Genomic DNA, 13,913 nt, shown 5'->3' with positions numbered 1-13,913 from the left:
ATCAAGATGAAACCTCCCCTGGTACAACTTGTCCTCTCCATGTGCCTCCTTGTGGAGAGTCAGCCTCCATCCTCTTTACAGCCACTCTTTATGTACTGTGATGAGTTCCCCTGCAGCCTTCTTCAGGGAATAAAATACTGAATTCCTTCAGTCTCTTCTCTTAGGACAGGTTCTGCATCACCTTCATGGCCCTCCTTTGGATGCTTTCCAGTCTGTCTGTGTCTTTTCTCGAGCTGTGGAGACCACAGCTGGACACAGAAGTACTCCAGGTAGTTTGGGATGGTCACATCTCCCATCTCTGCTAATGGTGCCTCTGTGGGTGCATCCCAGCATCTGATTTGCTTTCATTGCTGCAGCAGCTTCACTGCTGACCCCTGCTCAGCTCCTGTTGTGCACCAGGACCCCCAGGTCCCCCTCAGCAGAGGATCCCAGCCTGTGCCAGGCTCTTGGGTGCCATCACTGCTGCAGGACCTTGCACTTGTCTCTGTTAAACTCCACACTGTTCTTGCCAGCTCACTGTTCCAGCCTGTCCTGGTGTGTGAGATGGTTTTCCCTGCTGACACATCCACCTCACCACCCAGTGCAGTGTCACCAGTGAACGTGGTGATATTGCTCACAATCTTGTCATCCAGTTTGTGTTGGTGATGCTGAACGTGTGAGGCCCAGTGTCCATCCCTGGGGATTGTCACTCATGGCAGGCTGCCAGCCCAAGTACAGACCATTGATCAGCACTGAGTGTGAGCTCTCAGCCAGTTTCTTGCCCATCTCTCAGACCAAGCAAAATTCACGTGGGTGGACAGTTTCTTGTGGAAGCAGGTTTTATACAGCACTTTCTCATCAGCAGAACTCAATGCCTTGAAAAGGATTCAAGAAGGAAAAAGAATTTGGTTATCTCCAGGACTGTGAATTATAGTAGGAGAATTCAGTTCTTTCATCTCATGGTCCAGAGCTTAGGCTATCAAAACTCGAGCACAAATTACATGTCTGCAGGTTTTAACAGAGACCACAGCTACTCTGGGGATCTTGCAGATCATAACATGGAGTACAACAAATACATTAACAATGCATTTTAACTAACTGATCAATCTACCTGATCAGCTCTATCTCTAGTTCTTCTGTCTTGCACTTTTACCTTTGTTAACATGGTCAGGTTACATTGAACTATGCAAAATGACAGACTTGTTCTGCATTCCTGTTTGGTACTGTCATTTTTGGTTTGATCAGTGCATTGCTGTAGAATTTTCTCTTTTTTTTTTCCTGTAGAGCTCTTCTTTATGGAAAGATTGCTCACAACCAGAGAAATGCTGTTAGTAATGGCTTTACATGTACTGTACTGGAGTCCTGGAAATAAAGAGCTTGGGCAGACTTGTGGGAAGAAAAAGGTGTTTATACCTTGAGCAAATCTGAATCACTTCCAGTATAGATGCTGTTCCTGCCTAATGATTTTGAGCTGCAAACTGTGTGTGTGTCTTTTAGGCAGCGAGAGTCTGTGCTGTTTTGCACAGCTCCGTCACTCAAGCAGTGTGAGGGCAGTATTAATACAGTCATAAACAGGTTTCTGTACACAGTCTTTTTGTTTAGCTGCTAAATCCCTTGCCCCAACAACCAGCTGAGCAGTACCAGCAAAACAAAAAAGTCAGCATTGATGAGGTCTGTCAGCTTTTGCTTCTGATTTTAGTCAGCGAGACATATGTGACTGGAGCAGATGTCTCTGCGTTTTCACCGCCAGGATTCTTCTTGATGTGTTTCATGCCTATCTTGTTCTTCACCCTGCAAGACAAAAAAAAAATTAAATTTCCAAATGGTGCAGCATATTCTAAGTTATAGTGCTCCTTTCTCAAATATTCTACAGTGTATTTTATATTTTATGCATATTTAGTAATAAGTAACTAGATGCAGATTTTATTTTTTCCGAGGAACAACCCAGGCAGCTGGTGTTAACAAGTGCTTGTTACAGTGGGAAGGTGAAAATTCAAAAAGTTTTTTGGTCTTTCCCTATTAAAATGATAAACTTCATATTAAGAGGTGTTAAAATGTTCAGTGTGGTTGAAGTAAATATAGAATATATTGCTCTCTGTGTAAATCAAATAAAATAGGGCAATATTTTAGGCTGACTAGCATCAGTGGCAAAGGCAATAAGACTGTTGTGGCAGAATTGGTAGACACCCCACAATTTGCCATTTGGGGGCTGTATTCCAAGAGGCATATCAAATAGGCCATATGGCTGGAGACTGACACAAAGCGATCATAATGAGCTTGTATTCTTGTTTCTACATAGCTCAGTTGCAATTTTCATTTTTAGTAATTTGGCCACAATTATAATCATTTTCATTTTAGTGATGTGTAAAAAATCTGCTGTTGAATGTCACTTGGTGTTCCCTGTGATAGTAATAGAACAAAATTACTAGGTTTCAGAAATTAGGTTTTATTTTACAGATTAGGTTTTTTCACCCCCTAGTAAAACCCTTAGAATAGCATGTTTGGGAGTTTTCAGATTGTGTAATTAAAATCACTATAGTAACTGCAGCTTTTGCAGAGGTTTTGTCCGTGCCTAAAGATACATTGTAAAACTGCAATTAGATTGGAGGAGAAAAGAGAGGATTTCCTCCTACTTACAGCAGTATTGAAGGTGAGAAATAAAGAGAAAGCTATCTTTTCTAATTAAAATTTTAAGGTTCCACCTAATACTTTAATTTGCTTTTCTTAGCTTTGACTACCACATCTGGATTCGGAATTTCTGTGGGATTCTCCTAGACCCAAGGATGCATTAATGCTTCTGCTGCTCATTCTGTGTTAGTTTTTGAGGGAACTGATGGAAGCAATATGAAAATGTTGTGCTCATAAGTTTCCCTGTCTCTGAGTTCCTTGTACTGGGAAGTGTTTTGGAAGCCTCATCTCCGTCTCCATTTCTGCCAAACACAGGAGCTGCAAGTCAGGAGTGGATCTGCAGGAACTGGGTGCTAAATTAATTAATTCACTTGTTGCAATGCCATGCACAACTGTGGCTTGCCTATGGTAGAGGATGTTGGTAATGAACTGCATAAAATTACTTTTTGCCCTGAAATATTTGCATCAGGTATCCAAGTTCTGCATAAAGTGTAAAAGCTGGGACTGATATATCTCTATCCCTGTCTTGGATACCAGAGCTGGTTTTACATTTCATCATAAGTCCTATACTATGTGAGGTTTTCACTTTCCTTGTGTCCAGTTCAGTATATATTTTTTGAAGTTTAAATATTTATGTTAGCTAATCTCATTTTATTTATCCTTTTGCAGTGTGAGTGAATGATTGAGAGCTTCAAATACAAGTTTGATTACAAGAAAGTGGTGGAAAAAATGTCGTGGTGGAATTGAAAAGTCATAGTAGAGCCCAAGCAATATACTAACTTCCTGTTTTTTCTGTTTTTTTTTTCTTGAATTTTGCAATAACTTTATCTTGCAGGTTTTATCCCTTTTCGGTTTAAACTTTAGGAAAAGCAGTAAAGGTGGTGGTACCTTGCAAGTATCTGACAATAAATTTAATGCTTAGAAAGCACCACTGTTGATTACTAATGCTCTTTAGTTATTTGCTTGTATGCACACTTATAGAAGTTTTATCTATAATGACAAAAAATCTGTTTGAGAGAGCATTGTTAAAGTTGATATATTCTGCACTGGCAGTGTTGTTTTTTTTAATTTCCATTTGAAATACTGTATCTTTGCATTCATCTGAAAACCTCGTCCACAGTGTTAATGAGTTTGAGTAAGCTCTAAGTTCTGCTAGGCTGAGTTTCTTAGAGTGGATCTGTTCAGCAAGATGCTGCTTTAACAACTGTGGTTTTTGCAAAGTCCAAGTGAGAATGCTCTGCAGTTTGAGGAAAGATTCAAGATGTTATTCCAGCAGAGTAGGGAGCTACAGAAGCTGCCAGGGTCTGGAGTAGAAGTTCTTGCTGTTTATTTCAAATTCAATAGAGTTCAATCCTCAGGACTTTTTCCTGATTGAAGATACCACCTAGGACATATGGATAATCCTGTTAGCTAAATTCCTTATTTTAATGAGCCAGCCTCAGATTGCCCACCTCTACAGTGACGAGAGAAGCTAAGGACAGGCTTCTGCAAATCTTGCAGTGTAGGAAAAGTAGTTCCCCCACTGAGGAATTCTGAAGGTTGACAGCAGATGGGGCTTCTAGCACATGTCTTGTGAATGGAGCTGGGCATTGCTCACACGTGTCATAATACTATTATCTAGTCAAGTCCAGTTCTTTTGGTGATTTCTAGCTAGAGAGATTTGCATGCAGTTGTATTAACTGTTTCTCAAAACTAAGTTCTGAAGCCTTGGTATGCTTTAAGGGTGGGTGGGTTGATTGGTGGGGTTTTTTTCATTCTTTAGCTGTTTCTCTTAAAAGAGAGAGGAAATAGCTAAGGGGTTATATTTTAAAACCCTCTTTACTTAATAAAATATTAGGGTTTAAAAGACAAGAAATAAAATTCTGCATTAAAGGTTTTTTTTAGTCTCCTTTAAATGTAGCTTCTGGGGTCATTCCTTAAAACATAGTCCTTAGCTAAACTATATGCTATTACCTGAACAATAGCATATAATGTTCTGGCTTGGGTTTAAGTGACTCAAAAATTGAATGTGTAGCCACCCACTTCACTTAAATAATTGTAAGAAGCCATGATTGTCACAGTTTCCCTTCCAACCATATCAAAACTAGCACATGTTAAAAACCAGTAGGTTTTGGCCTTCTGTTTATTGTGTTTCTTGTGAGAGTATCCATAAAGAAACACTAGAGGTACTGCAAAAAGCAGGATGGGAAGTAGGTTGGGGTTTTTTATCTTACTGATATAGGAATTACATATCTCTCACCTAAACCCCTATAATTTTCTTCTTGTCATTTCTCCTGTATGCAACCTTTGCCTTCCCTGAGCTATTGTGTTGGAACCTTTACATGGCCTTTGGAGTTGCTGTTTGTTCTTTTTAGCAAATTGGAACCCAGAGTTACTACAGCCTTCTGAAGTAGGAGAGTAAGAGTAATTGCTTGGCTGACAGGTTAGTGGTGAGATTTCCAGGTGCAGCCTACACAAATACCAGTGGAAGCAATGTACTAACTTGAAGTTGTTTTAGAAATTGTATACAATCAATAGCATAGATTTGCCTGCAAACATTTTGAGTTTTTTCATTTACCATAAGGATGAAAAAATTCAAATGGGAGAGAGTCTTAAATATTTTAGATTGGTTAAAAAGTGTATGTTATTGATATTGTTCACAGAGCATTAAGGTGGCCATTATGCTAAACTCTGTATGAGCAAAAAATGAAAGTTGGGGAGCTCATGGTATTCACATACATGAGACACCTACACAAGTATATATCTTTAGTTATTCAATACATGTGGTGTTAAATAATGGACATGAGAGATTTGTTACAGCCAACTGGTATAAATTAATTCATATCATTTAAGTCCAAAGAACTGCGCTACTTTGTAATTTCTAGACAGTCTCTCATCAATTTTTAAATGAACACTAATTTATATTTAAAAACTGGGCTACAGACCCTTTGTAAAAACGTCCAGCATGGTTTATAACTGTAATCTCCTCTGTGTAGGATATTAGGAATGTGTGAAATCCCAGAAAACTTTTTGCAAAGTTCTCACATTTCTCTAATATCAAGGGTCTCACCTGCTACTGTACAGAACTTAGAAAACTTTCCTAGAGAGCACCTTAGTCTTAAAATGCATTTCTGTGTGTACCTCTGCATCAGAATGCTACCATTTAACACATGGATTTTGAATTCACTGTGAAGTGGATTCACCAGCTTTAAATTCCCACTACAGCAAGAAGGTGTTACCTGCTTTGTTGCAGAGAGTTACATTCTACCTCTGCCAATGCTTGTGTAGTTTGCTGGAGATTTCCAGAGGAAATGAATGGGAATCCCTGATGTCACAGGTATTTGGATTACATAAATGGTAAGGTTAGTCACTAAATTATGTATTAACACTTTTCTAGTAAACATTTTACAATATTGTTACAGAATTTTCTTCTCAGACTTTGTTGGGGTGAGTTTGTGTGGGTGAAACTCGAGCCCTGTCTATTTACAGGCACAACTGACAATCTTCTGAGATCTTTTCCTGAAAATCAGTTTTCTTTGAAGACCTTTCCTGAAATCAGAGACTTAAAGGGTGGTCTTAATTTCCTTTTAAATTTGGTGACTTAATTGCATGACATATTTCTGTTGGAGCTGGATAATCTTCAAGCTCTCTTCCAATCCTAACCATTCTCTGATTCTGTGATATAGAATAGAATGGGTCTTTCTCCTTTGCAACATGTGACCCTCTTTTGCTTTTGATTTAAGATTTCAAAAGATAAGAAACAAAGCCAAACCATGTTTTCTAAAAAGGTTTTTTGTGATTAATTTGGAAACATGAAGGTTCCATTGATTTTTTTTTTTTTTTTAATATTTGAAACAGAGCTTTTTAATTCTTTTTGTCTGTCATTGCTGTATATTTAATGCATTTTTAAGATATTCTGAGGATTGGTTTATGAATAATGAGAAATTCTTTTAGAGCATCTCATACATTCTGCATTCATGCAGAGCAGATTTCAGTTTTAAAGAACCAAACATTTCTAGACAAATTTGAAAGGAGACATCTGTGAGTGGACACAGATTTCTACAGCTGCTGCTATGTTTTGAGCATAAATGTAAAATACTTAAATTTGGACCAACATTGAATTGGTTGACTTTGATTGTTTGATTTTAGACTTTGCTGCTTTCACTGGTTTTGGATGAGTGTCAATGACCAACAAACGCAGCTCAAAGCCTGCAGAATCACAGATGGTTACCTAAAAAGTCTGTCCACTTCTGAAAATGTCTGTCATAACCTTGTTCCATAGTCCTGTTTTCCATTATTTATGAGTGCTGTTACTTAAACTGGCTCAGAAGTGTCCTTTGGAACACAAAAGCTATAAAACAGATTGCATCTTGGTGAAAGATAGTATTTAAAGTATGCAAATCTGTATGCAAATATGTAAGCATATTTGTATGTAAAGTAATTACATTATTGACTTTTATTTTCTTGTATATATTTGGCTAAATTTCACAGTAAAGCCTTGAGACCAGGCAACCATTCTAGAGATACACCTTGAAAGAGTCTTATGACTCTTCTAATGTAATAAATTAAGTGTAATTTTAAAATGGGTGGCTGAACCCAAGTTAAGCAAAAACCTAATTCATTTTATCTGCCACAGGGTATCTGTTCCTTTATAAGGTATGAGCACATTTACTGTCTGGAACCAACCTTTGACATAACATCTTATTTCTTTATATTCTCTTTCAGATGTGTTAGCATTGCAGTGTTTTTACAGTCTGAAACATGAATGCATGATAAGCATTGTGTATATGATAAATGTTTCACAAGGGGAATTCCATTTGTATTCTGGTGTTACCTCTTTATAACTTAATTCATTGGCTTACTCAGGGTTCCTTTCAACCAAAGAGTTGAGAAAATGAGGATGTGTCTCTAGCAGTAGTATGGCTGTTTGTATTGTGCAATGAGACATGATTCTAGAGATTCTGACTGTGAAACATTCCAGATCCAGGCATAGTCTGGCATTAATGAAATGCTTCCTAAACATCTGGTATTGGCTGAGAATGTTGTTCCAAATTATCCTTGTTAGATAAGGCAAATAGCAAAGTTATTCTTCACAGAAAAAAAAAAAACCCAAAAGTTAAGCTGCACTGTGTAGATCACATTGCATGTTTGTTTTCTATAATATCACTTTATAAAATCGTGAGAATCGATTTGCATGACTGCATGGATGCAGTCATTGCTATTTGGGATACTCTGTTACATTAAAAAAAAAAAGCTGTGTCTTTTGCTGTTTTTCTGAAACAATTGGTGTTTATGTTCTTACAGTATTTCTGACTGTCGCTACAATATTGTATTTTTGGCTACATTCTTGAACAGTCTGATGTACTTTAAAGTACAGAACAAATGGTCGTTGGTTTTTCTTTGAGTCATTTTTGTCTAAGTCGGACTTGATTGTGTTGCTAAAGGCAGAGTAATTGTTCCTAACTCTGTAGCAATTCTTAGGTCCAGTTTTAATTTTTTCTGGAGCACTGATTTTTTTGCTTTGTAGTAGCACAAGCAATCCCAAGTACAAAATATCCTCTTTTCTGAACCTCCTGTGTGCAAATACTATAGTTTACATGGGAGTGTGTATATGAAAGTATGTCATAAATGTGAGTGTGCAGACATGCTGCAGCAATTCATATGTGCTCTGTGCTGGGGATTTTGAGGACAAAACAGTCCCAGCCAGTCTTGTGGTGCCATGGCCATTCTTAATGACACACCACAAATAACAGAACAGTCTGCAATGGAAGTAGGTCAAACCACATTCCCTGAATGAAGTAGGTAAAAATGCATTCCTCCCAGCTGGAGAAGGCTCAGAAAGGCAAACATTGTTATTAAAATTGGTCAGAAGTGTAGAATGAGCCTTTTTTCCTTTCTGCAAAACCACCGAGGACCAAGTAGCTTGTATTCTTGAAAAGCAGTCTTCACAGCTCTCTGTCCCCTTAACACCTTCCTTTGAATTATTTTCTCAGCTGTGATTTGGAGGGAAAAGTCATCCTTGATTCAGTGGCCCTGTTCTTCTTTGCACTAAAGTTTCTGTGTATTGGGAGTTTTGAAGAGACCTTTGTATTAGGGTTATATAATTACACAGACTGCATTTGGCTCTGTCAGGAGGTCTGTGCTTGCTTTGGAGAGCAGTTTATGGTGCATGTGTGTGTGTATCACCAAGAAAATTCTTCTATAAAACAAGAATTGGGGCCTATTTGGCCGTGTTGCAAGGCAAAGTCCTTTATCTGTATGTGAGCGGGTTTGTGTGAACAGGCATCCTCTGACTGCACACCCTTGTGAGTCAGGAATCTCTTCCTGGCTCTCTGCCTTTCAGTTTATTCCTTTGTAAGCCACATTTATACATTTTCATTGTCTTGAACACAGCCCTTTCCACACTGACAGGCTTGCTGTTACAATATCTGCTGTATCCCCTAAGGAAACACAAAGGAAAATTGAAAGAGAATTCTCACTTCATTCTCAGTGTCTTTGATAAGCCCGGTCAGTCATGGTGCTGCTGGAACTGTAAACATAGAAACAACATCTCTTTACAAGAATTTTCTTTTGTTAGTAGCAGTAGATAACACGAACAAAATGAGTCTCCTGCAAGCCTAGTCTTTACTCTCTGTTTGAAAGACTGGGGGACAAGTTAAGGTACTCATGCTATACGTCTTGCATTGATATTTCTATCAATGATTAATCTCCAGTACTTATTTATTTTCAGTCTGCTTTTCCTAGGGCTTTTAAGATTGGGTGGCATAATCATTTCTCTTTTATATTTCCAAGGATTACCTGTGGAGTCTACAGGTAGAATTTGAAAACTATATCGTATAAAATTTTGTTATAATTATGTTACATGTGTGTTTTCTCCCAAAGTAACAATTCATGCATACTGCCATAAGAATGGGATCTGCAAGATGGTGAATGTTTCTTCACCTGATAAAAGAGATTGAACTCAAAATGTGTTAGAAATTACTTTTTTGTTATACATGCTACTTATACATGCAGTTAGTAACTCTTCTTTTAACATGGTAGTTGTCTGTAAAGTGGAGAGTGCTGGAGATTTGGACAGCAAAAGTATGATTTTTAAGTAAAATAGTCTAGTTTTTTGTAATAATTGACAATATTAATTTCTTTGCAATATGTGGAGAGAAATGGCTTAGTGTTCCCTCTGACTTGAATGTAGTGGAGTAAAAAGGCTCCTGTCACCTTTGGTCAGCACAGTGAATCCTTAGGACTTCAGTGTAGTTAATCCTGTGCTCTAGTCCCATTTAAGGGTTTTTAGGGGCAAAATGCTACTTTTCCCCCAGATACTTCCTGCTTTAAACATCTTGATTTATAAATACTTAAGGTAATTCCTGATATTTGAAGATTCTCCTCAAGGCTTCCCTGCTGTCTCAGGTTGTTTCAAGCTTTTTCTCTGTACGAGAGAAGTGGTAGGGGTGGTGGTGGTGAAAATGTGGAAATGTCTGGCATCTGGTTTTTAACAGAAAAATTGAAGTTGGAGTAGACATTTGGTGGCACATTTAAATCTCTTTAGAGCTGATGAGCCATTCTTTACAATAGTTTGACATTTCAGCAATTTCTAATGTTACATTTATAAGGGAATTAACCTACCTCTACTGTGTAAATCATATTTTATTGCTGCTCTTCCAATTTTTTTGGATGAAGTTATATTTAGATTCTGTTCTTGCTATGTTAAGGCAACATAATTCAGAATTTCTTTTTTTTCCCCTCAAATAATTTCCATGTTCATAAATTTCTAAGTTGACTTCAGAACTGACCTTCACATTTTTAGGTTTATATTCCCCTTCAGGATTTTTGGTGGAGTTACGGTCTCAGGACTGAGTTTTTAGAAGACGTTAATGTGAAAAATGGTGCAGCACTTTGTAACAGCGAAGGAAAAATGCAGTAAAATACAGACAAGTGATTTTCTGCTTAAAGGTTTTTTTGCAGCTGTCACAGAGTGAAAATCAAACATGATGGTGATTGGTTGCATGCTGATTAACTTCAACAAGAATTTACAGCAATTAGTTCTGGTACTATAGAGTCTTGCCTGAGTCATAAATCCTTTAGGATTTCCTGAACATCCTGAAGAACTGAGTGAAGATTTGCATTACTTTCCTTTACATTATTTTTTTCTCTAGCAGCAGTTTAATGACAAGTTCTTGTTCATCTGATGACATCGATCAGGAAGAAATCCAGCTCGCCTTGCAGGCTGCCAAAATTGCCACACGAGAGAAGATCAGATCTCGATTTCATGGCAGTAATGATCTTATTCACCGCCTTTTTGTCTGTATCTCAGGTATGAGAATCACTGAGTTATTAAACTATTTTTGAGGGGCGTTTTCTGGTTTTTTTTTTTTTGGTTTTTTGCACATCAGGTTGTGGTAGAAAGGACTAGAGATGAAGTTTCAGGAAGACTCTGGTTTTGGGGCCTGAGTTGCAGTCTGGTTTGGAAGGACCTGTTACCTGTTTGGTACTTACAGAATCAGAGATGCTGACATCTTAGACCTGTAGTGTTGAAGAATTTGGACTTGTATCAGGTTTGATTTTTCCCTGGTGATGCCCTGTTGCGTTTAAGGAATGAAATTTGACTTAGTAGTTCTGTTTTCATGCAAAATTAATCTCTCAGTATTTCCTGCCAAAGGATAAGGAAGATATGTATTGGCTTGCAGGTAGCATAAAAATCAGAATGTAACTTGGCCATTATGGAACATAAGTTTACTCAGATGTTGAATTTTTATTTCCTAACGTGAGCAAGTGATCCCCTGAAAATAAATGAGGCCTTTATTGGTACTAACAGGCAGATTCAAGTAATTTTTTATAGGATGGTGAAACAGTCTAGAAATGATTTACCCATTTTCTCCAACTCTAAGGTGTTGCTGACCAGCTGCAGACAAACTATGCTAGTGATCTGAGAAGTATCTTAAAGACCTTGTTTGAAGTTATGGCAACCAAACCTGAAACAGAAGACAAGGAAAAGCAGAAGAAAGGTAAAAGATCTAAACATTTGTTTTCTATCATGAATTTCTGCTGGTAGCCCAGTGGGGATTTATAAACTATTTGACACGAATTCCCCTAACATATTGTTATATTTTTGACAGAATTCACTGTACAGTGATTTCACCTAAGTTTAAAAGGAGTCATGGAAACAGACTGTAAACAGGATGAAGTCATTGTATAGGAACACAGGAGTTTGTCTTAAGGCAAATACTAAAGAGTTAAAAGTCTTTGGAGTTCATCTGTTGTTTCCTTATTTCTGTATTTAACAGCAGCACAGTATTTGTAGCCCGTATAGTTTATAGCCCATAATTTATGCAGAGTTTGGGTTTTGTAGATTTATTTTTTCCCTCCAGATTTGTTTCACACTGAGTGCATTTTGAGTTACCAAAGAACAGACTATAAGATAGGAATGCTCAGTTAGATGCTGAAATCTGTCCTGTCTTGAAGAAATTGAAGAATTTGGTTTCAAGATAGAAAAATACCCCATTTCAATCCTAGATCAAGTAATGGAACCAGAACTAGATCATGAACCAATGAAAGATTTTTTTGCTGTGACCATTTTTATTATTTCTTTTTTATGTGGCAAGTCTGCTAACTTATCTAAGAATAACCATGTCATCCCTGCAAGGCTGCAATTATCTTTGTCTGTTGTTACCATTTGAACTACCAGCATCTGAAAGTGACCAGAGCTCTTTTTCTCCCTACTTCCTTTCCACCAGATTGAAAACCTTTTCTTTCTCCCAGTTTCATTTAAAAGCATTGAGGTTTTTATGTGAAACACTTAGTTAAAAGTTGGATCAAGTTAGCAGAAAAAAACCCTGCACTCCAGTCTCAATTCTGCAGTGGGATAATGCACAACATGCATTACAGTGTTCTGTTACTTTTGGTTGAACCTTTCACAACAGTTTTATGGTGGCAGTCTGTCATGATGTGAAAATAGACTGGGTTTTTGTATTGTTAAAAAAGAAATAAAAGCAGTTAGACAGAATTGCTAGAAAGAGAAGATAAGAGCTCCTGAACCTTTAAGTAAGAGTAATAAAGAAACTGGAGCTGTAAAGAATTGTCGCTGGGAAATATATATATTAATCAATAGTACTTGGATGGGTGTAATTTCTAATGGTTGAACTTTTGCATTCAAAAAGATGGTATTGACAAAAGTAAGCATAAACAAAATGAGCAAAGGGGAGTTTTGGGGTGGAGTTTCTCTTTGATGTGTGTGATTCACCTTGGGAATCTCTCATTGTTTTCAAAATCTACTTGTATTAAAGGATCCAAGTGAAGAACTGGGAAATAACATGTAGATTCAGCTAAACTAGCAGAAATAAGAAGACTGCCTGTCCTGTAGTAGCAGCATCTTTGATTTCTGTTGTCATCCCAGAGAAGAATAGGAGACTTGTAAATCACTGCTTGTGTCAGGGTAGAGAAAAAGCAAGAAGTCTAAGAAGGTGCTACTGTGGTCTAATCCCAGAAGCTCTAACATGAATCTTTTAAGTGAAAATTGGAAAAATATGAGTGCTTTTTGAATTGTTTTACAGTTAATCATGGTTTAAGGAATGCAGCATTGGAAGACTGTGCTTTATGTCAAGAAAGTATATCATCCTCAGAACTTGCAGCAAAAGCCAGAGATGGGGACTTTGAAGGTATTTTCTTTTTTCTAAGAATTAAAATGAGACAACACTGATGTATAAAAAAGTGATCATTAAAATGAAAAGTCTTTTAATGTTTGGCTCTGGAAAGTGAGTATAAAATGTTGTGCTATTTTAAAGACAAAGTTAGTAGGTAAACTGAGCATGTTTGTTTCAGGTTTTTTCTAACAGCCTTGTGAAACTCTTATCCACAAATTGTCATATTCATATGAATTCCTCTGTGTCAGTGCAGAAAGGGTCTGTATAGTAAAGGCTTTAATAGAGTGTATGATGTTACATCTGATGAGTTTCTGAGGGCTATGTGAGATGCAAAACCCTAAGTAAGGGCTTCTCAGCCCAATCTTAAGAGGGTTTTTATATAATTTGCTGCATATGGATGTGCTGCTTTATCCCAAGGTAGAAGTACCTTTCATATTTTCTTTACTTTTGTCTTTGATCAAGATATTTTGGCTAATATTTTCTCATTCTTCATCATATTATTTCAAAGAAAAAGCTAGTTTTAGGTAAGCCTGCTGAGGCTGCTCAAATCTCACAGAGCACATGGTAAGAATGAAGAAACCTGTAAGTCTCAAAGTTTTGGTTGAGGTTCAAGTATTCTGAAAGCTCACGAGTTGTTTCTTTTTTATTAATCTGAGCTTCTTCAGAGTTAGTTGTGGGCTAAAGTCCTAT

At 37.3% G+C, this 13,913-nt stretch overlaps 1 protein-coding gene across 4 annotated transcripts in view; it reads left to right on the top strand.

Annotated features, from left to right (window-relative positions):
- ZFYVE28 (zinc finger FYVE-type containing 28) overlaps positions 1-13,913 on the top strand; it is a 146,543-nt gene that overhangs the window by 118,881 nt on the left and 13,749 nt on the right. For 2 of the 4 annotated variants that reach the window (XM_014895244.2, XM_014895242.2), the window contains 3 exons: positions 10,743-10,897; positions 11,472-11,588; positions 13,134-13,238. In XM_014895244.2, coding sequence (XP_014750730.1) covers positions 10,743-10,897; positions 11,472-11,588; positions 13,134-13,238 — 377 coding nt within the window. Of the gene's footprint in view, positions 1-10,739; positions 10,898-11,471; positions 11,589-13,133; positions 13,239-13,913 lie in introns of all 4 variants that reach the window. The other 2 variants (XM_088163033.1, XM_088163032.1) reach the window with 1 other exon arrangement.

The sequence above is a fragment of the Sturnus vulgaris genome, chromosome 4, assembly GCF_052056855.1.
Source record: "Sturnus vulgaris isolate bStuVul1 chromosome 4, bStuVul1.hap1, whole genome shotgun sequence".
Taxonomy (NCBI): Eukaryota; Metazoa; Chordata; class Aves; order Passeriformes; family Sturnidae; genus Sturnus; species Sturnus vulgaris.
The sequence above is the reverse complement of the archived record's forward strand: the minus strand, read 5'-3'. Positions and strand labels throughout refer to the sequence as shown.